Source organism: Cervus canadensis, chromosome 7, assembly GCF_019320065.1.
Source record: "Cervus canadensis isolate Bull #8, Minnesota chromosome 7, ASM1932006v1, whole genome shotgun sequence".
Taxonomy (NCBI): domain Eukaryota; kingdom Metazoa; phylum Chordata; class Mammalia; order Artiodactyla; family Cervidae; genus Cervus; species Cervus canadensis.
In genome coordinates this window covers 46,769,280-46,792,247 of record NC_057392.1, presented here as the reverse complement: position 1 = coordinate 46,792,247, position 22,968 = coordinate 46,769,280, and the positions used below count along the sequence as shown (strand labels likewise).

The 22,968-nt window shown below is 37.1% G+C and overlaps 2 protein-coding genes across 7 annotated transcripts in view; both read left to right on the top strand.

The window, feature by feature from the left end:
• Nucleotides 1-2,554, top strand: part of FYTTD1 (forty-two-three domain containing 1) — a 30,742-nt gene extending 28,188 nt beyond the window's left edge. Inside the window, exon 9 of the mRNA XM_043473239.1 lies at nt 162-2,554. Within this exon, the coding sequence (XP_043329174.1) occupies nt 162-260 (99 nt within the window). The 3' untranslated portion in view covers nt 261-2,554. The remainder of the gene's footprint in view (nt 1-161) is intronic.
• A 5,216-nt stretch (nt 2,555-7,770) lies between these two features.
• Nucleotides 7,771-22,968, top strand: part of LRCH3 (leucine rich repeats and calponin homology domain containing 3) — a 99,286-nt gene continuing 84,088 nt past the window's right edge. For 2 of the 6 annotated variants that reach the window (XM_043473213.1, XM_043473212.1), the window contains exon 1: nt 7,771-8,124. In XM_043473213.1, the coding sequence (XP_043329148.1) occupies nt 7,863-8,124 (262 nt within the window). In that variant the 5' untranslated portion in view covers nt 7,771-7,862. The remainder of the gene's footprint in view (nt 8,125-22,968) is intronic. The other 4 variants (XM_043473217.1, XM_043473215.1, XM_043473214.1 and 1 more) reach the window with 4 other exon arrangements.

The following is a 22,968-nucleotide window of genomic DNA, read 5'->3' as shown; positions in this document are numbered from 1 at the left end:
ATGGGTGTTTGTTAGAATTTAAATGAGTTCATATATATATAAGTATTCAGGAAATGTTAGGTATTGTTACTGTGAATTACCATTATGATCACATTATTGTTCCAAAGCAAATGTAGCTTACAGTCAAGTTGTTAATTTTTGTTTTGTTTTGTTTTCTCTAGACAGGGATGACTTTGAATGAGCGATTTGGGATCCTGAAGGAACAAAGAGCCACTCTCACTTTCAACAAAGGAGGAAGCCGCTTTGTAACTGTGGGATAGATCCCATGTCAAAGGAACTTTTGAGTGATGACTCTTAAAAATCTAATTGCTTGAAGAGTTCATCACAGAAATTCAAGAAACTTTATTTCAAAATATTCACAAGGCTAAATAACTCTTAATTTTATTTTTGAAGTTTTTTTTTAAACATGTATAAATAATGCCCTGAAAGAGTAACAGGGAATATACCTATATGTTCTTAAAGATTTCATGGTTGGCCCAGACAGAACAATTCTCTATTTGACTTTTTTGATTCCTCATGCAGCAGAAAGAATGTGGAAAGATAGAAATTGATTATTTTATGATAGTGGTATTTAGGATCTCATCACCTTTGCTCATTTTTTACACCTTGCCCTGGTAAATCTTGGTCTTCAAGATTTGAAGTAGGTCCCTTTGTTGCTGTCACTTATACTTTAATAGTGTTGGTGTAATAAGTGCAGTTGACTTTTCTTCATTAGAGATATAAAAAATTATTAGAATTTCAGTTTGGGGGTTTAAGATTTATGGGGGTATCTGGAACTTGGTTCATTTTTCAAATAACATTAGGTTAAACCTCCAGAGTTGTAAATCTTTAATGCTGAACTTTTTTTTAACAAGAAATGTGACTCCAGGCATTAGCTTCTGTTTAAAATCTTGGTGTTTAAAGGCTGTAAGTGGGTGTTTACGAAGTTATCTGATAGAGCCTAATTGGAGGAAAGTCCAGAGTAAAAATCTGGTAATTTGTGTGGAGAGAAAGTAGCAGGTGGAAGATGGTAACTGAGATGAAGACTTTAAAATCTAGGTCATAGGTATACTGTTTGGATTTAGTGTAGTTTTGAGTCTAGTGTGCACAAATTCTTCAGATGATATTTAGAATAATTATAATTAAAATGGATTGAGTTCCGTAGATATTTTGATAGGAGAATTAGCCATAAAGTCCTGGACTTCTTATTTGAAAAAGTTAAATTTTAAGTTTACTAAGTTGAACAGTATACATACAGCTCTTAAAAAAATGTATATGTCACAAGGTTAAAAGTGCAAAATTATAATAGAGTTAACATTATTATGACCTTGTTCTGTACCTTTGCTTCTGATTTCTTGTGTAAAGTTCAGGCATTTGTGGTGAGAAAAGATTTCCCCCTCTCATACTCTGGAGGGTTAGGAGGAGTTAATTTGTTGTGTCAAGCTAGTGCTGAAAGTCCTCAGATGGCTGTAAATTTTAAGTTATGGTATAATACCAAAATGCAGCAAAATATTCAGACTACAGGTTACAAGTTTGGTCATTTTGAAGCTTAACTTTTTGATTTGCTGTAATGTTAAAACCTCTAAGTAGGTGTTAGTTTTCCCTGCAGTGTATTATTTGTGTTGATTTTCCCTGTTAAAACACAAGACATTGTTATGGCTCCTGCCTGCGTTGCAGGGTATACTAGGCTTCATTGTTGTTTCTCATGGTCCTTTGGTTACTTGGTTTATGCTAGCCACGGAAAGCTATCAATAACAGTTTCATGCTTATACCAAAGAACTAATTCTGATCCTTAATATCTGGTATTTTGCTTGTAAGTCTACTGATAAGGGATTATTGGAAGCCAGTCATACAATTTGAAAGTAAACTCCAGTCTCTCTGTAGGCCAAGGACTAATTGCAAAACATTTTTGCAAGTATGACTGCTTAGATTTGACTCATGAACAATACATTTTAGACTGGTTTAGAGTTATTGATAACTTATTTTAAAACAAAGGAAAAGGAACTGAGCATGAGTTTGCTGTCTTTAGAGCAGTTTGTGAAAATATGGTATAAAGATGTTTTCATTTTCTTGTTCTTTTAAATATTACTGTACAGAGCTATTATTAATGCCTTCTTTTTAAATCTTAAAAATCCCTCCAAATATTGATATTAAGTGCATCAAACAAAATGTCTTTGGTATATTAAACTTTTGCTCTTCATGCATCTGTAATTTCATTTTCTTTTTAAATAGAAAATCTTGCCTTTGTTACAGCCAAATTATAATTCTTGAGTGCTAACATGTTGTATAAAAACAAAAGAATATGCTCTTTTGGAGGAAATTTTTCCTTTCTTAGAATGTGGTTGTAGTCATCCTTTTTCAGTTCTTAAAAGTTTTTTTTTTAAACAAGATGCAACTTAAATTTCCCTTTGCATCAAGGTGTATAAAAAACATTGATGCAGTGCATCACAAAATGAACGTTTGTATTTAACGAGGAGATGCTTTACACTGTACTTTTTGGTGTTTTTTGGAAAAGTTACCTTTAGCTCTGAAGCTGTTCATTTTTAACAAATAAAATATTACAGGCCTCTCATGATTTATTCTTAGCTAAAAAGATTGAGTTGTGGTTTTTAGATTGTTCTGTGTTACAAAGAACTTTGTAGTGACTATAACATTTAGGATTTGAAAAGCTGCTTAACAATTAAATTGGTAGATCAATTTAGACTCATATTGACATCCCACTAACTATCTTTTGACCACTTCATTTATAGCTCCAACAAGAACTAGTCAGGGGGAGTTAGAGAATCAGATTTTCTTAGAATGCAGTATTAGACTGAACGAACCTTTAGAGATCATCCAGGTTTTTTTTTTTTTTTTAACATCTTGATTCAGTGATACTCACTGAGTGATACTCAGCTCCAGTCACTTTTTAAGCTTAGATCTTTAATTCTCCATGAATGGAACACCCACAGAAAGTAGTGGAATGGTGTGTGGCTTGTCAGATATCTAAGAAATGGTAATACCGTCCTTCAGCATTTGTAACATGGTAAGTAAATACACTCTGCCGGTGATAATTATGAGATTTCATCACTTTTCATTCCAGTTAGGTAGACTTATTAGAAAAGGCCAGTGTTCCTAGTCAAACATTATGTATTTTTTTCTAATAGGTATAAACTTCACCACAATTTTAATTATAAGCAAATCATAAAATACTACAAGTATGAAGAAACTTTGAATTTATTGCCCAGTTGTTATTTTTTGTTATAATAGATATCTATATCATATTTTGCTGTCAGTAGCTTTGTAATTCACAGTGTAACATAAACAGTGTCGGGGTACCTTTTGTTTTGATTTCTATTACTCTAAGGAGGTAAGAGTGAGAAGAAATAGTGGACAGAGAATGAATACACTGCAGAGAATGAATACCATACACTCTGAATGCAGGCAACATTAGGGCAGAAAATGATTTCTTCATTTCTGATCACTAAACCTTTGAAGTCTCATCAGAATTGTATGATTATTTGTTTTTTGCCACTGTTAAAAAAAAAAAAGGAAGCATGAGATTTAAGCTTTCCTTAAGTTAAAAGTGAGTTATTTTTGCATAGATCAGTTTGGAGTTAACCCCTCTTTAAAAATGACACAAATAAACTCCAAGCATTTACAACAAGAATTTTGGACTACTGTGAACCATTAAGAGGGATTTCCCACGTGGCTCAGATGGTTAAGTGCCTACCTGCAATGCAGGAGACCCGGGTTCGATCTCTGGGTCGGGAAGATCCCCTGGAGAAGGAAATGGCAACCCACCCCAGTACTCTTGCCTGGAAAATTCCATGGACAGAGGAGCCTGGTAGGCTACAGTCCATGGGGTCACAAAGAGTCTGACACAACTGAGCGATTTCACTTTCACTTTCTAAGAGGGATTTAAAGATTTGTTTATAAATTGTTGACTTTGAATGTCTCTTTTTTCCCCTGCCATTACAGTTTACTTTCTATCTGAAATCTATTCAACTAAAAGCTTGATAAAACAAGGAAATGTGATACCATTCTGGAACTGAAATTACTTTTTCTCAGTATATTGTTATGAGGTTTATCAATGTTTAAAGAAAAATAAGAGGGACTTCGCTGGTGGCCCAGTGGTTAAAACTTCACCTTCCAATGCAGGGGGTGGAGATCTATCTCTGGTTGGGGAACCAAGATCTCACATGCCTTGCAGGCAAAAATCCAAAACATAAAATAGAAGCAATATTGTAACAAACAAGTTCAATAAAGACTTTTAAAAGGTTCACATCCAAAAACACAAAACAGATAAATAGGAAATTATTTGCCTAGCCAGTATGTTTACAGAGAAGGCAATGGCACCCCACTCCAGTACTCTTACCTGGAAAATCCCATGGATGGAGGAGCCTGGTAGGCTGCGGTCCATGGGGTCACTAAGAGTTGGACACGACTGAGTGACTTCACTTTCACTTTTCACTTTCATGCATTGGAGAAGGAAATGGCAACCCACTCCAGTGTTCTTGCCTGGAGAATCCCAGGGACAGGGGGAGCCTGGTGGGCTGACATCTATGGGGTCGCACAGAGTCGGACACAACTGAAGTGACTTAGCAGCAGCAGCAGCCTGTATATTTAATTTCTATTTCCACTTCTATTCTCCTGAGAAGAAAATCACATTGTCTAAATTTTCTTGTAAAATTTTTTAAAAAGTCAATTTTTTTTTTCACTAAAGAAGTCAGAAAGGGTAGGACCAAACATTTGTTGAACATATTCAACAAACCAGCTTCTGTGCTTTGTATTTGAAGAGAAGGGGATTGGCCAAGATTTTAATCTTACTGCTTTGAGTTTATAAAGTAGAATCTTAAAGGAGTAGCCATAATATATTTCTAATGAGTAAAAGTAGGGAAAGAACTTTATTTCTGCGTGATATGAGATGCAGAGGTGGAGAGTGTTACTAAGGTTGGAGTGAAACTTTTGCCGCTAGTGTTCAGTGAGTAAACTTTCAGCCTATAAAATACACAGGAAGAAGCAGGGAGGTTCTTTGTATTAATTCCTAACATTCGGTAAACCCCCATCGACTTTTTTCACCTCCTGCTTCCAAACCACAGAGCAGTAGTGGAATGAGAGATCCCTGAAGTCCTTTTACTCAGCCCTTTTGCAACTGTTTCTCATCACTTCTTTTATTCATCACTAGACTCTGGTGAATTCCCTACAATGACTCCCATCTCCCATACCTTATTTTCTCAAGATGATTTTGTCCCTTCCTTTATGGAGAAGATTGAGGGAGAAGGATGAGAATTCCCTCATTCTACCTTTACTTTGTAGATAAAACTTCAAATCCTTAGAGGTCTCAAAATTAATTTCTGATTTATCTTTTCTTCCAGCCTTTATGTAGGACTAGTTCTTATATAATAGGGTATATATAGCATCTTCATTTTTCCTGTATCCACAGGCTTCTGTTTTGGCCTTGGTAGACTTAATATCTACAGATATTTTGGACTTAATGAGACCCTGTTCTCAAATACTGTAATTCTTTTTTCTCCTAGCCTCTGCTGTATTAGCACATAACCTCTGCTGTGTTAGTACTTAACAGCATCTTCTTTGTTTCCACTTACTCTATTTTTAAACTATTGATAGACTCTGCCAGGATATTGAAGATATAGAGTTTAACATATTAAGGACCTTAAAATCTAGTTGCCTAGACAAAGTATAATCAATCTATAAACTTGGTCAGAACTTCAAAGGCCGGAATTAGCATGGTATGTTGTAATTATAATGATATGTGCAGGTGGATAGGAAGAATGAGGGCATATTATGGAGAATTTGTCAGAGGAATTCAAATGTGGAGGGTAATCAGTCATCAAATATAGATGATACCTGTGCATTTTAAAAGTCTGACTATTTCTATAGCATTGTAGCATTAATATGAAATATATGGTTCTGCTTTTGTGGTTGAAATAGCCCTAAAAAAATAAAAATGAGGACCTGCTCTTTAAATAGCTTAAAGTCTTTCTAAGAGTAACAATTTTAGAAGTCTAGAGTAACAAAAACGAATTCATAGGTTGGACAGATGATACCTGCCAGAGATAACAGATCACCTGCTATTTGGGTGACCCATGTTCATTAGAGACATTGATCATGGAACCTGTCGCTGAAGAACCTAGAACACAGTAAGAATTTACAGAACAACTCTCTGAGCAACTGATACTAATGAACTTTGGCACTGAGATTAAACATTTTTACAGTCTTCTATTTAGGAGTTGGGAAGTGCTAATCAAGGTTTCATTGTAAAGCTGGACCTTGAGTGATGGACAGCATCTCTCCAACCTTACTTTCTTTTGCTCTCTGACATGAACTTTTTGGCCTGTGGCAATGTTCGCCACATGAACCATTATAAATCATACCTGGATGTGTTCATGCTGATATTCCTTTCAATTTGAGATATTACTCTCCCCTTCCAGCCTATTGCACTTCAGAATCCTTCAGATTTGTTTCAGAATTTGACATACTAGATTCCTTTTCTTTGAATTCTGATGGTTAATCCCCACCACGCCCACTCAGCCCTTTTTTGTGGTTTTAATCTCTATTTGGCTTATTTGGATTCCATAATTAAAATCTAGGGAAAGTGAGGAGGGAGGTGGAAGGGGGGGATCAGGATGGGGAACACGTGTAAATCCATGGCTGATTTATGTCAATGTATGGCAAAAACCACTACAATATTGTAAAGTAATTAGCCTCCAACTAATAAAAATAAATGAAAAAAAAATCTAGGAAAAGGACTGTATCTGTATCTGACAGTCTTATTTCCCACAGAAAATACTAGTTGACTGATTGTAGGGGAAATTTACATCATTTAGCAGGAATGACTTAAATGTCATTCAATAATGTCAAGAATAAGCTGAAGACTGGTTGCAATATATGTGAGGCCTAATTGGTTTAAAATGAAGTGGTGGGAATTCCCTGGCGTTCCAGTGGTTAGAACTCCCAGCTTTTATTCTGGAGGGCATGGGTTCAATCCCTCATTCAGGAAGTTGTGCTGCTGTGCAAGTCACCCAGTCCTGCCGACTCTGCAACCCTCTGAACTGCAGCCCACCAGTCTCCTCTGTCCATGGGATCAGGAGGCTAAAATCCTGCAAGTCCCGTGGTGTGGTAAAAAATTATAAAATATTTTAAATGAAATATTTTCTACTTTTCCAATAACTGAATGGTTTCATTTTTATTTTTAACTTTCTTCAGTTCTATCTTTAATTCCCACATGTAGATTATGGCAAAATCATTTTCTCTTCCTCGGTTTTGCTTCTAGACCCAAATTTTAGACCTCAGTGAGGTTCACCCAGTTTCGTTCAACAATAAAATCTTGCCCAAAGAAGACGTACTATTTAAAGTGTTTATTTTCCTTAAGAAGCTATTTTGTAGGAAGGGCCTAAAATATTTATATAACCCTTTCAATGAGAATTATGAAGTTTGGAGCCACTTATTTTTCCCTCAGGCAATAATGGTTAATAAATTCACAATCTCCACTTAAATCACTTGGCTTATAGAACGACAAGTCAAGGAACGTTTCCCCTCGTTTTTGGCAGCAACAGTGTTAAAAAATGTTTAATCTAATCCTCCTAAGGGAGGAAGGTAGTTTTGGTGAGGAGCGTTGTCTGAAAGATATTTTTGTAGAGTTATGTTAGAAAGGCCACTGGGAGCCTACCGTAGGGAGCTGCTCCAGATTTGTGAGTTCCGTTTTAAATTTCTCTTGGAAACCTCCTGTGGGCGGAGGCCAGCGCCTGGAAGTGCAGAGCGGCACCGCAGCCCTGTCCGTCAAGGGACCCGGCCGGGGTCTGTAAGCCCCTTTCCCCGCCCACCTATCATCTGGTCGCGCATGCGCTGAGCTGAAGGGCCGGAGAGTTGTCGGCTGGGAAATGGCGGCCGCGGGCTTGGTCGCTGTGGCCGCCGCTGCAGAATACTCTTGCCCAGGAGCGTCGGGAGGTAACCTCTCGGTTGTTAACTGCGGCCCAAACTCCGGCGCAGGCCCTGGTCCTGGCCCGGGCTCGTGGAGCCGCTCCCTCGACCGAGCGCTGGAGGAGGCGGCGGTAACCGGGGTGCTGAGCCTGAGCGGCCGGAAACTGAGGGAGTTTCCCCGGGGAGCGGCCAACCACGACCTGACGGACACCACTCGGGCGGGTGAGTAGGGTGGTGGACATCCCAGCGGACCGGAGGCCCGGGGCGCGGTCGGAGGCCGTCCTGGCCGTTCGGGGGAATCGCGGGTAGTTACAGTAACTGGTCCCATTACTCCTGGTCGGACCAGGGTAACGGGGAGAAACCGACTGCCCCAACCCACCCAGGCCTGCGGGTCAGATCCGGAGCCTGGGGCGAGGTGGACAGCAGCATCTCTCGGGGAAGAAGGCCATAGGAAACTGATGGGTAGTGTTTTACTCTCCGAGAAAATTAACTTCTGCGGAAGCTGAGGTAGACCCTTGCTCCACCGGATTGCTGCAGGCCAATTCGGATTTAGGATGCCAAATTGACTTTACTCAGATTTAGGATTGTAGCGCGCTTTTAATCGGAGTAAAATATTGGTCGCTGCATTGTCAGGAAAGCATGACTCTCAGCACTGGCGTTTTTTAAGAACTGTTGTTTCCATTGGAGCCCAAACGCTTTTTCTTTCTCCCTTTCGTCTGGTTGACTTACCAAATGTACTTGTAAAAATAACTAGGGCCAACTTTCAGACTTCCACTACTTTTCCTCTTTCCTCATGCCCTCTCAAAAAAAAGTTGCAGGAAGAAAACTATTTAGGAAAGGCACAAAAGATTGCCTACCGTATCTATGTTTAATTCTTAAAAAAAAAATTACTTTGCCTTATACATATTTTTTTAACACGGAAAAGACAATAAATTAGATATTATTTGATTTTCTTAGTTGTAGAGAACAGTATCTGGTGACTGACGTGTTCAACATGTTCCCTTTGTGTTTAAAATACAGCTTCCTCAAGGAGTAGATTAAAAACAGTCAGTACAAAGGAGGAAAACATCTCTTACATATAGTATAGTATGATGTAATTATTTTCATACAACCTTTTTTAAGCTGTTAACTTTTCCTATGTTTGTGCACTCATTAAAGATTGCTGAGTACTACATATGATTCACTCATTTTAGAAAGATAAGCAAAACTGTTAACACTACTTCAAGGAACTGTTTTCCGAAGAGACTGCCTCTTCTGTAAAATGGAAGGAATCTAATGTCTGTTTGTTTAATCTTTTTGAAAACAGTTATATAGAATATAGTTTGTGTTTTTTAGTGAATGACCTTAAAATTAATTTTTTTTGCTTATGTAAATGAGCGGCCACTTGCCTTTTGCATGTGTTCCGATCGACAGCGTCTAAACTTGTCGTTCATACCCCAGATTTCGTGATTCTCTTCAGGAGGTGGCTATATGGCATATGACTGACTGTTCAGGAGATGGATAGCATAGTGACTTCATATTGCATGAGTCATTTCAGTATTACTGCATTAAGCCTGAAGTTAAGGGATAAGTTGATTGTAGGAGTTTATCTAGCTCATTATCTTACCGGCTTTAAATAGCTCTAGGGCCAGTGTCTTTTTCCTTTAAGAAATATTAGCTAACAAAGAAAACGCTAAGGCTTTTATAAAGAATAAGTAATGCCAATGAATTTTTCCCTTACTATGCCATGAATTTCTAATTCATTATTATCCACACTTATTTTTATTACTTTAATAGTTTGTTTATAAACCAGATTTTTTGTTCCTTGACATTTTATTTAGTCAAAAAGTCTAAAAGATTGCAAAGTACTTTATAACCTGTTAGACTAGATTAATTTCTAAAAGGTCAGAAATATCTCTTATTAAGTATAAGAAGTCTTTGGCAGACCTTGGTGAGTACAAAAATACTGAATTCTCTAAATTATTTTAAACAGATAATTTGATGTGGATAACATTGATTGAGTTTTCACTGTTTACTATTCATTGTGGTAGATGTTTAAAATACATTGCCTTGTTAAATACTTAACAACCAATGAATTAAATATTATCCCAAGGATTTCCCTGGTGATCCAGTAGCTAAGACACCGCACTTCCAGTGTAGGGGACCTGGGTTTAATCCCTGGGCAGGTAACTAGTCCCTCATGCCACAACTAAGACCCAGCACAGCCAAATAAATCAAAATAAATGCTTAAAATATTATTATCCCAAATTTACATATGAGGAATCACACAGAATTTACAAGAAGCCACTCAGAAGCATGTAAATAATAATAGTGGTAGAATTTCAGCCTGGGTCCATCTTACTCTTTTTCTCTTCACTGTGCCACACAGCCTCTTTACATACAGATAGATATTACCATTCCTGTTTTTAGAGGTAGTGAAACCCAGGTTTGGAAAGAAAAATAATTTGCTTAGAGATCTGTAGCTAAAGCCAAGGAAAGTGTTGTTAGCCGTGATTTGAGCCTAACTCAAATCCTGTTGGAGGTAACTCCAAAACCATAGACTGTTACACAGGGTACTTTGAATTCAGACCCAACTTTTGTTAGCGGAAATGTTTTGTTTAGACCCTATAGAATATTTAAAGCCCAAAACATTACTTAAACACTATATTAAAAGTTTCCACATAATCTGTTCTTTCCTAATATATAGAATGTATCTATAGATACATAGAACTGCTATCCTTACATTTTAAGAAATAGTACATATTACCCGTACTGTTTATAACTTGACATAATTACAATTCATCATGCAACATTTTCTTGGGATTTTTCCCCTCCTGTTTGTTTTAAACGGTAGATTTTTAGGAAGAAGAAGACGTATTTGGGAATGAGTTACCTGATCCAATGAACAGGGAAAATCTTAAATCATGAAAGACTTTTGGGGGCTGAAAAGTTGTAGCTTTAATTTGGGGAGGCAGAAATGGGAAGAAAAGCCACTCCAGGCAGTGGAATGGATCCCACCCTGCCACAAAGGTGTGCACATAACTCAGGGCTAGCTAGTCAATGTGGTCCATCCCTCTGGCAATAGTGATAGTTTAGAGATGGACATATTTTCCTATCAGCATGCAGGAGTGTTAATTCTGTTGAGAATGAGGCATGCTTTGAACCCTGGAGTTGCTGAGAGAATAGAATGTGAACCTGGAGCTTGCCAATAAATTGAAAGCAGAGCCAAAAGATAGAAGGAATGAGGCCAAGTTCTGATGGTAATCTTTGGATCAATAGCCAGGCTTTGAATTAGTGGTATCCTTGGACTGTCAAATTATGCAAGCTAATGAATTCCCTTTCCTACTTAATCTGAGTAGACTTTTGGATACAAAATAAGAGTCCTGAGTAATTTGATAGTGAGTCTGCTCTTGAAGTTGTGGGGAGGTCAGTTTGGTCAGAATAAATCGGTTGGATTAGAGAATATGAGAGCTGCCCTTTGCATTTGAGGCAGCTGACTGATGATAGGTTTGGAAACAGGGAGACTGTTCATTTAACAGATGTTTGTTGACTAAAGGATTTTCAGGTGTAGATACACAAAGAGGACCAAGACACTCCCTGTTCTGAAAGAACTCAAGAGATCTAGTGTAATAGAATGAGTAATGTAAAGATTATTTGAATTATCTAATAACAGCAAAACTTTTATGCGTAAGGCATTATGCTAGGTAATATAGTGGGAATAAAAATAAGAGAAGACTCTACCCTGTAAGCATTAAAAATCTAGTAATCTGTTTGGCCGGCTGCAGTAACAGTCAAGGAATGAAAAACAGTCTGAGGTCATACTGGAAAATAAATGTACAAATGTTGACTGAATTTTCTTTTTTTTTTGTAAAGAGACAGAATGCATCAAGTTGCCGGAGTTATTAAACCTGTAGGAGTAGGAAGGTGGTAATGCTGCTGATAATAGTAGCTAACATTTGTTGAGCTGTTAGCATATTGCAGATATTGTACTAAACTATATATATAAAATGCACATATAACAACCACCTGAGTTGTAAGTACTAGTTTTAACCCCATTTTACATGTAAAAATGGAGACCTGAGATTAATCTGATCAGTGTTACACAGGTAGTAAATGACAGCACTAGGATTCAAATTCAGATACATCTGATCCTAAAACTTGTGGTTTTGATCACTAAGCCATACTGACAAAGTTTGGTTCAATTTCTTTAGTTGGCCTGATACATGTGCTACTAGAGTCTTAAATGTATCAGGCCAACTAAAGAAACTGTGAAGTAAATAGAAGTGTAAATCTGGAACTTTTAAGAGTTAAGTTAGAACTGCAGCATAAATTTGAGACAGTCATAATGAAGGGTTTATGCAGTTCTTGGAGAGAGAATGTGGAGAATGGAAAAGTTGGTCACTGACAACCATGGGGTACCATAGCACTTAAAGGGCAAGAAGAGGAATCAGTTCGAGAAAAAACCAGAAAAAAAGTTTTATAACTAGGCTTCTACTAGAATTTAGAGACTCCTAAAACCAAAGGAACTGTGGTAACACTCTGAAGTTATTTTACAGGTGAGAAGCTGTCTTAAATATTAAGACTTTGTTTAAGGTTATGTAGTGAAGTGGTGCTGCTTTGCAGAAGACAAGTAGGATCATAGTTGACGGTGTAAGAAATCTTTTCTGAATGGAAAATTGAAAACAGGAAACCAAGAATTCAACTTTTGGAAAAAGCCTGTGGTTGATGGCAGATGGGAGAGACTAAGATGATACAAAAAAAAAGAAAGAAGTTGAGATGTAATGGGTGAGCCTAAGTAACACAGTCTTATTGAAGCCATGAGAATAAAGCTTTCAAAAATTGTGTGCTTACTTCCTAGATAAAGAAGAATGAGGATTGCATAAAAGACCTTTTAATTTTTCAAAAAACATTCTGTAACTCACACAATCATGGTTTCGTTAGTCTTGGAAATATGCACTGAAATGCCAGGTCTTACGTGGAAACCATATTTTTTTTGGATACTTATTTATGTATATTTTGTATCAACAGCAGTCTGTATACTGTGAATTTTCTACAACGGTGCTGTCCAGTATAGTAGCTACTAGCCATAAGTGTATTAAAATTAAAATAAGTTAAAATTTTAAAATTTGGTTGTACTAGCCACATTTCAAATGCTCAGTGGCCACATGTGCCATATTGGTCAGCACATTAGACAGACCTACTGTCAGTTATATTGGACAGCACAGGAAATAGAATCTTCTCATCATCACAGAAAGTTATATTTGACAGTGATGTTGGGGCATACTGTGTTGAATAGAATTGAAATTTTCTTCTGCATTGTTTATTTTATAAATCATATTTCTTTTGGCAAATCGTTTCTATATCCATAAATACAATAAGCCACCATGATCACTAGAGATGAGAACACTTAAATAATTGTTGAGAAGATAGCAGCAGATGGGGGCTCAGTCATAATTACCAGATCTTTGATAATATCTCAGGGCTGAAAGGGGGTATATCATTTTTTCTTCTAGAAATAATATCTTGATTTTTTTTGTTTGTTTGTTTTTTAAGGGTGTTGACTTTTTACTTTTTTTGGCTGTACCAGGTCTTCGTTGAAGTACACAGGATCTTTGATCTTTGTTGCAGCACATGGGATCTTTAGTTGTTGCTTGCGAACTCTTAGTTGTGGCATGTGGGATCTAGTTCCCTGACCAGGAATTGAACCTGGGTCCCCTGCATTAGGAGCACAGAGTCTTAGCTGCTGGACCATTAGGCAAGTCCTAGAAATAATATCTTCTTAATAACTGCCACTTAAGCATGCCATCTTTGTTAATAGAGGCATTAACTGTATAGTTGACCCATTTTTCATCTGTATCATGCGCTCAAATCAGGAACCTTCTAAGAGCCTTAGCCATGAGAAAAGAGTAGAAAAAAACCAAAGCTAATTTTATTTGACTAATCAGACTGTTTCAAAATCACTCCTTCTGATATCAAGAGTTGTACGTGCTCATTGTAGTACAAAAAGTTATAAAGAAGACATTAAAGATCTTTTGTAATTCCACTTACCACAGAAAACTGGTAGTGAATCTTGGTTTGAAATCTTTAAACATTTTATTCATGAATATATACATTCTCACTTTTTAAAAAAATCTTAAAATGGGACCTTATAAAGGCTGTTTTATCATTTTTTCACTAAATGATATACAGTATCAGAAAATATCTGCTACAGAAAGATATGTAGCATATTTTTTAATAGTAGTCCACCGTAGGTATACTGTCTTCTCATTTACCCTATTGATACACTTTGAAATTGTCTTCATCTTTCACTGTTACAAACGATATTGCTGAAAATAACTGCATGTGTATCTCTTTGCAGACTTATTTAATTTCCTTAGGATAAATCCCTAGAAATATAATTGGTTGGTTAAAAGAATGTACAGTTTTAGGGGTTTTTAAATACAGGTTGTAAAACTGTTATTCCTAAAGGGTTTTTTAGCTTAGGTTTGTATCAGCAGCTCATGAGTTGTCTTCACTTTGCTGATTTTATTCTTTGTGATCTGTGTCAGTCTGATAGTCTGAAAAAGAGATTATATCTCCTTCTTCTGTATTCAGTTCATCTTGAGGAGTGTAATTTTTTACTACCATTAGAAAAAGTAAATACAAAGAGAAATATTTATTTTTTCTGTTCTTTTCTGTGTCCTTTTGTCAGAATAAATTGATGACAAAGAATCAGAAACTGTTTGTGCCTATATATAAACTGTATATTTGAATTTTTCCATGATTATAAAAGTAACACGTTTATTACAGAAAATTTGGGAAAAAATAAAGTAGAGAAAGAAAAAGAGTTAATACTACTGCATCAATAAAGCACTGTGAACATTTTGACATATTCTTCCAAGTTTTTTTTTAATCTGTGTACATGTATATTGAAAAACATGGTATTAGCTTTTTGTAGTTTGCTTTTTTCCACTGTAGAGTATATTAGAAATACTGTGTCATATCTGTTGACATTTTCTTGTAATAGAATTCTAGTCGTTGCAAAGTATTTAGTTATATCTTTGCACTTAAGCAAATCCCTCTTATTGAGCATTTAGACTATTTCTAATTTTTTATTGTTATAAATAATACTAGAGTAGAAAATGGCATCTCCAGTATTGCATGGAAAATTCCATGGGCAGAGGAGCCTGGTGGACTCTAGTTCATGGGGCCACAAAGAGTCGGACAGGACTGAGCACAAGTGAACACTTATATAAATGTAACTCTTTGCTCACATCTCTTGTTATCTCTTACTGGATAAATTCCTAGAAGTGGAATTGTTCTAACAAATTATATGCAACTTTAAAAACATAAGTAAAACATAACTTACAAACAGAAAGGAGTTTCTCATAGAAACAGTGTTACGTACTTTATGTAGTTTAACTAGGTTTATAGGCCACCCACAAAAGACCTGTTTTTTTCCCCTGGACATGAAAGCCAACTTAACTCACATTTGATACGTCTCTATACCTAAAAGCCAGCTCTTCCACATGTCTATGTCTATAAAGATTATGTGTATATGTTAATAACACAAATTCTTATTGAAGTTCATCTAACCTCAGAGAAGATCTGGGGTATAGAGCTTGAAGTTGCCTTAATAGAGAGCTTAAAATTTCAAGGCTTGGAATTGTAGTGAAGTACCATCCTATATTATATGTTCATGCTTGTTTTAATACAAACCTATGGCTTCAAACCAAATTAGTTTGTATAGTGTTATTGTTTTCTGTAATTCACGAGTGTCCCCCCGCCCGCCCACCCCAGCCGCCCCAGTATTCCACTTTCACAAATATGGATATAATATTGTATATAATGGTATTCTGTGTAACAAAGTTTCTGTGAATATATACACGTTGAATTGAAACGTGGGATGCTCAGAACACATCTCAGGAAACATTGTAGAACTCCCCTGCTCTTACAGCTTTACCTCCTATTTCGAATGAGAAATTGTGTGATTCCTAACTGGAATGAGCTCTGATACAGTCTCATCCACTTGCCATATCCTTTCTCTTCTGCCTGAGGAGCAGCACAATTCTTATATTGTATTGACACAATACAAAAGACTTAAAAATATCCTGTTACTTATGTCTTTACCCACCTCCTCCCTTGCTCCCCTCCTGCGACAGACACATATTTTATAAAGAGAAGCAGAGACCATGGGGAAGATCATGGCTGTTGAGTATAAAGGTTTCTGAAATAAGATTTAAATTTACTTTTCAGGGGAAAAATCTAGACTCAGCTGTACTGGCATTGTTTGTTTTAAATAGGAAGGGTAAATAGTAGGATGGTGCCTTTAGGAGGGGTGAGAAGATGAGTCATAGATTATCACACAAATCAGTGTTGAGACTAAATGAATGGCAACAAGGTTGGGACCAAGGGTTTCCTAGGGTTCATTTTCTTTTTCCTCTGGCTGTATTTGGAGGCTAGATGCTTAATATTACCTCATAAAATGAAATAGGACTTTTAAGTAGTAACATGCATGTTCATTTTTTTTTTTTTCCAATTTATTTATGAAGCAGTTACTCCACTGAAGTTTGGAAGAAAATAGATGGTTAATATGGTAATTCACAAAAGGAACACTGTTTTGAGTTCCTGAAGTAGCCAGCAATATCAAATGCAGTGCTACTAATTATAGAATCATAAACTAGTACTAAAATTTTAAGGAATTTCCTTACTTTTAACTTTCTTCCTTGCTCCTCTAAATTTGTAGATTTTTTATTATTTGAAAGAAATATCAAACCAAGAACTTTAACTTATTTGTTAAACATATTTCTTATAAGAACTAGGTAACCAGTTTTTTTCATTAAAAATGGGTTTTTAGAAATGACCTATAATCATAGAGAGTGAAAAGATAAGCCACAGAGTAACGGATTGCCAATAAATACAACAAATAAATGATATCTAGAGTATATATAGAATTTCTAAAAAAAAAAGAAGATAGCACAATAGAAAACTGAGAAAACACTTGAACTGATACTTCATTAAAGAGGAATTCCAAATAACTGATAAATGTGTGAAAAGGTGCTCAATCTCATTAGTAATCAAGGGAACGAAAAAGAAAACCAAACTGAGATATTTCTCTCTCTCTCTTGCTATCCCACGGTTTAAGTTGCTATCTCAGGTTAGCTCCCTCCGATTGCCCTCAGGGCATTCAGGCCCGGTCCTTACCCTAAGCAATGCCGCCCGCTCCTCTCCGTTCCGCCCCCACTTGTTGGTGGCGGATGCGGGCGTCTGGGGTACTTTTCTCCTGGGAGTTGCTTTTAGGCATGTAATCTGTGGGTTTTATTTATTTTTCCTCCCAGGTAGGTTGCCCTCCGAGAACTTCCCCCAGACCCGCCAGTGTGAGGGTTTCCTGGTGTTTGGAAACTTCCTCTATTACGACTCCCTTCCCGGGACGGGTCTCTGTCCCTAGCTCTTTTGTCTCTCTTTTTATGTTTTATATTTTGTCCTACCTCCTTTCGAAGACGATGGGCTGCTTTCCTGGGCGCCTCATGTCTTCTGCTAGCGGTCAGAAGTTGTTTTGTGAAGTTTGCTCAGCGTTCAGATGTTCTTTCGATGAATTTGTAGGGGAGAAAGTGGTCTCCCCGTCCTATTCCTCTGCCATCTTCAATGTTTTCCCAAACTGAGGTATTTCTCATAGATTGACAGACAGTACAGAGTACTAGAAAGTAACCGTTCTCCCTCAGTGTCCTCAGGGAAATGGTTCCAGGACCAGCCCCCACCTCCACCCCCCAGACACACACACACAAAGACACTAAAATCTGTGGTTGCTTAAATCCCTTACATAAAAATGGCATACTGTTTGCATGTAATCCATGCAATTCTCCCCTGTACTTTAATTCCTCTCCAGATTACTTGTAAGATTTAATATGATCTAATGCTGTGTAAATAGTCACTGGTGCATAGCAAATTCAAGTTTTGCTTTTTGGAGCTTTCTGTAATATTTCTCCCAAATATTTTCAATCCAAGGTTAGTAGAATATACAGGTGTTGGTTCCCACAAATACAAGGGTACTGACTATGGAGCACTGGGGACACTTATACAGTGCCGAATGGAGTTGAAAAATACCCAGTAAAGTTGAAAATACACATATTTTATGAACCAGAAATTCCAGGCTCTGAGGTACATACCCCAAAGAAACTTGTGTATAAGTGCACTAGGATATTTGTATAAGAATGTTCATGTGCTGTGCTTAGTCGCTCAGTCGTATCCGACTCTTTGCAACCCCATGGACTGTAGCCCACCAGGCTCCTCTGTCCATGGGGATTCTCCAGGCAAGACTACTGAAGTGGGTTGCCATGCCATCTTCCAGGGGATCTTCCCAAACAAGGGATTGAACCCACATCTCCTGCATTGCAGGCAGATTCTTTACTGTCTGAGCCACCAGGGAAGCTGAAGAATGTTCATAATGTTGTTCATATTTGACAAAACAAAAAAGCAAATGATCATCAATAGAATGTTGTTTAGTCGCAAAGTCGTGTCAGACTTTTTTGTGACTCCATGGACTGTACCTGCCAGGCTCCTCTGTCCATGGGTTTTCCCAAGCAAGAACACTGGAGTGGGTTGCCATTTCCTTCTCCATCAATAGAATGGGTAAATCAATTATTGGATATTTATGTGATTTCACAGCAGTGAATATGAGTAAGTTACAACTGCATGCAATTACATGGATGAACCTTGGAAACATGTTGAGCAAATGAAGTATATAACACTATATGCAGCACACATTTACTTAAATGAAGTTCAAAAACGAGCATAATCATTCATAAATGCTAAAACTTTTAAGAGGCAAGAAAGTAATTACTGTAAAGTTAGGATTATGATTACTTGTAAGTGAGAGGGGAAAATATTAAAGGAAAGGGGCTGTGGGTTAAGGGTGGGTGCATTTCTGAAGTACTGAAAATATTCTTTAACCTGGATTCATCATCTATATGGTTATTCACTTCATACTATTTTTAAAAATTGTACATCTACGTTTATGATTTATGTACATTTTTAATGTCTTCGTTGTTTAGGCTTGCTTATTCATTCTTAACTCGATTGTTACTCATATCACCTCTTCTTTTTTGCCTTCATTTTGTCTTCTCTATCACCTTACCATCCCCCTTTGCCAGTCACTTTTCTTGCTTCCCTAATACTTGTTCACACATTTTTACTGTCACAGTGAACAGTAGTGTCTTTTTTTCATACTAAATTGGAAGCTTCTTAAAGAAGGTATATTAGTTTTCTCTTGCTGCATAACAAATCATTATAGCCAAAGCTCAAAACAACATTTATTATTTTACAGCTCTGTAGGTCAGAAGACTGGATTCAGCTGAGTTATCTGCTTGTGGTCTCACAAGACCAAAATCAATGTCTTGGCCAGGCTGGACCCTTATCTGGAGGCTTTGGGGAAGAATTTCCTGAATCATTCAGATTTTGGCAGCATTCAGTTTCTTGCAGTTACAAAACTCAGGTCTCCATTTCCTTGCTGGTTGTCATCTTCTGGCTGCTCTGAGGCTCTGAGAGGTATCCACATTCCTTACAGCATGGCCTCCTCCACCTTCAAACCAACAGTGGTGTGTCCTCTTGGAATCTCTGACTTCTTCTTTTACTATCAGCCAGAAGGCTCATTTGATGAGATTGGGTCTAGCCAGATTATCTCTTTTTTGTTTTAATTCAGAGTCAGTTGATAAGCAGTTGCTTAATTATATCCGCAAAATCCCTTCTGCCTCATGAGGAATATAATCAGTGATATTTCATATTCACAATCCCAGGGAGTAGGGTGGAGATCTGCGGGGGGCATTTTAGGATTCTGCCTAACATTAAGGGTTCTGTCTTAATTTCATGTTTATTTTGTACATCACTTAGTACAATACCAAATACCCTTTGAGTGTTTATTGGATGGATGGATGCATAGATGGGATATGGATGGGAGGGAAAAGTGAATGAATGAGAAGGCAAAAACAGGAAATGAAAAGCCTCTTCTCTTTTTTAGCTTTAGAAATAGTGACAACTGACTTCTGTGTGGTTGGGTATAATGAGGAGCCTTGGGGCTTCAATGATATAGTAGAATTCAGTCAACACATTCTCAAGCATAATGCCAGTGTATATACTTCCCTTTTATGTCAAAAGTCAGGCATTCAAAGCCTCTTTAATTGGTGTCATAGAGGATAAGAGTGATCATGTTACATGTGCTAGGAGTCAGTACCCCAAAATAATAAGTAACAATTGAGAATTTTTAGGTGTTTGAAAAATTTTAGAATAGGACCTTGATTTGCTAATAAAAGAAGTAAAACAAATTTTAAACTCCTTACAGTAAAGCAAGTTTTCCGTGTATATTCAGTATTTATAACTTTAATAATTAGGCAAGGCTCAGTTATCCAAGGAGACTCTTAGCCTGATAAATATGTGATCCTTTTTCTATCTCAGTAACATTGTGATATCTGGTCATCTGTTATCAAGTGACAGACCATAGCCTGTTGGTTCTCAAACTTTAGTGTGCATAAAATCCCCAATGGCACTTTAAAAAATATATACATTCCTGGGTCCAGACCCTAGAGAGTCTGATTCAGCAGATCTAGGGTGGGGTCCATTCAGTTCCATTTTTAACAAGAAATCAGATAGTTGTAGGTGCATGTGGCCTAGGAACCACTACTTGAGGAATTCGTTCATAGACTTTACTACTTTACTCTAAAATTTGTTTAGGAAAATAGTATCTGTTCACTTCCTAAAAATATCTTGATTGGGTAAGCCAAAGATTTTATTCAATTGAAAAAAATATTAAGTATAAAATACAGACTTCATTTTGCAAAATTGGGCACTTTGATACAGAATAAACCTTTGAAAGATTGGTTTATTTGTTTTAAAGGTAGTGTCACTGAAGAGCTGTATTGTTAACTAGATACAAATAGATAACCAACTTAATAAGGTTATCCAGTGGATATGGGTAACCAATTATCTGTATAAACAGCTAACCAAATACACTATGAAAATTGAGCATAAATAATTAGTTAGGGTCTTAATTACAAGCAGCAGACACCGGCTGTGGTTATGAGTAGCCCCCGTGATCTCTGGGAGAACTGGAGAACCAGGCTAGTAAAACATTACTTTCTTATAAGTAAGTAACCAGGAATGTGGCCCAAATCATGTGGCAGAACTTATCCTGTGAAGACACCACTAGCATTGCCACCTGGGGATAGACACCTCAAATTGCACCACCAGCACCAAAGATAATGGACACTGTTTACTAGCCCTGGAGCGTTTGCCACCACTACCTGTGGAAATTGGAATGTATTGTTATACTGCTTTTAGTTCAAGGTTAGGGGAGGATGTGCCTGGGAGAACCAGACCATATGCCCATGCCCATAACTGCAAGAGAGTCTGGGAAAGCTAACATATGGTGTGGCACTTTTCAGCTTCTGTTGAGGAAAGAACTGTTTCAAAAAGTATTGGATTCTCCAGACTGGAATAGTGTTTAGATCCTGGGCAGCCTGAAAAAATGGCATGTGTCTAACTACAAGTTGTTTTTGGTACTAAAACCAGGTAATCAATTAGGCCTTTATAATTATCAAAATAAACAAGAAGCAGTATGTATGATGCAGTGATAGGCAGTTTATTGTAAGTAGTATAATTTCTTTACAATTAAACATTCCATTGCCTGGTTCAGTTGGGAGAGGAGGAAAAGATTTTTCTTTTCAAGGGGTACCTTCAGTTTTCCTTTCCTTTTTTTTTTTCTTTTTTTCCCCTCAACTCTGATCATACCCTTAGTTTCTGTTTAAGATCTGAAGTCTGCATTAATTTGAGAAGAAGGATGAACAGTGTTGCCTACTTCCTGTCCTTTCAAGTTTGCATGTCCCAAATCCCAGTATCTAGGGACAATATTCTGTCATTTTAGCCAGTGGTCTCCATAGTAAGAAATTATTGACAAAAAATGTGTTTGTTTATTGTGTGTATGTACTAAATTACATGTATTATAAAATAGGCATAAAATACAAAATTTAAAGTAGAAATTAAAGACAAATAGAAATAGAAGTTCTAATGTTTTTGTTCTATACTCCAGTGGATCATTATTTTACACTCCAGTGGATCGTTACTCTTCATCCTGTGGATAGCAGGCCCACATGAATACTGTTGATTCAAAACAGTGATTAGCCTCTTAAATATCTTAAGTAGAAGAAAGGGAATTTAATGTTAAGTATCTGAAAGCACTCTAGACCCTACTTTGAGGCAGTATGGGAAGTGAGAGACTGTCTGAAGTATGGAATCCAAGGATAGAGAGCTGTGACCTGTTGAAAAGGAAAGGGTTTTAGAAGACAAAGACTTAATAATTTCTTGAAGCAGTGCTATAGATGACAAGGGGTTCCTTTTATAGCATGTGCAAAACCAGTGTCTGTGTGAAGTGTGCTGAGCTGCTCCCACAGATTTGAAGGGATGAGGTTAAGTAGGGTAGGAGCAGTGTTACTTTGGGAGTAAGAAGATTTGGATGCTGCTTCTCTGCTTTTAATACTTTTCCCCCTGTCTTTTATTTTCTGCAGCTTGATTATGATGAAGCTTTCTTTATATGCATCCTGCATTAGGTTTACAGAGCCTCTTGATTGTATGAATTGAAAAATTCTTGGTTATTTGGTTTCAGTCGCGAGTTTTTCTTTTTTCTTGGTTGACAGACACTACTCAAAGTCATAATTATTCTTCTTCGTTATGATTTGCTTTTCCCTGGGTATTACTATTATATAACATCTTGTTTTGAAATTTTCAAGTGTGATCTATAGGTCTAAAGTTCTGCTATTCAAACTGTGGCTTATGGATCAGCAATATGGCATCACTTAGGATTTAAGAGAAATGCAGAAATTCAGGCTCCATCCCAGAATTAGAGTCTGCATCTTAATAAGACCCCCAAGTGCTTATGAGGACATTGCAGTTTGAGAAGTGCTCCTCTACAGCTGTTCCAGGTAACTGAGGTTGCTTTTTTCCCAAAGGGTCTCTGAGGTAAGTATATAGATGACCCCAGTCATTCTAACCCCGTGCCGCAGAAGTCAGCCAGATTGAGCACTCTCAACACCAATCTCTTAAAAAGGGTGGGGAGAGGTTCAG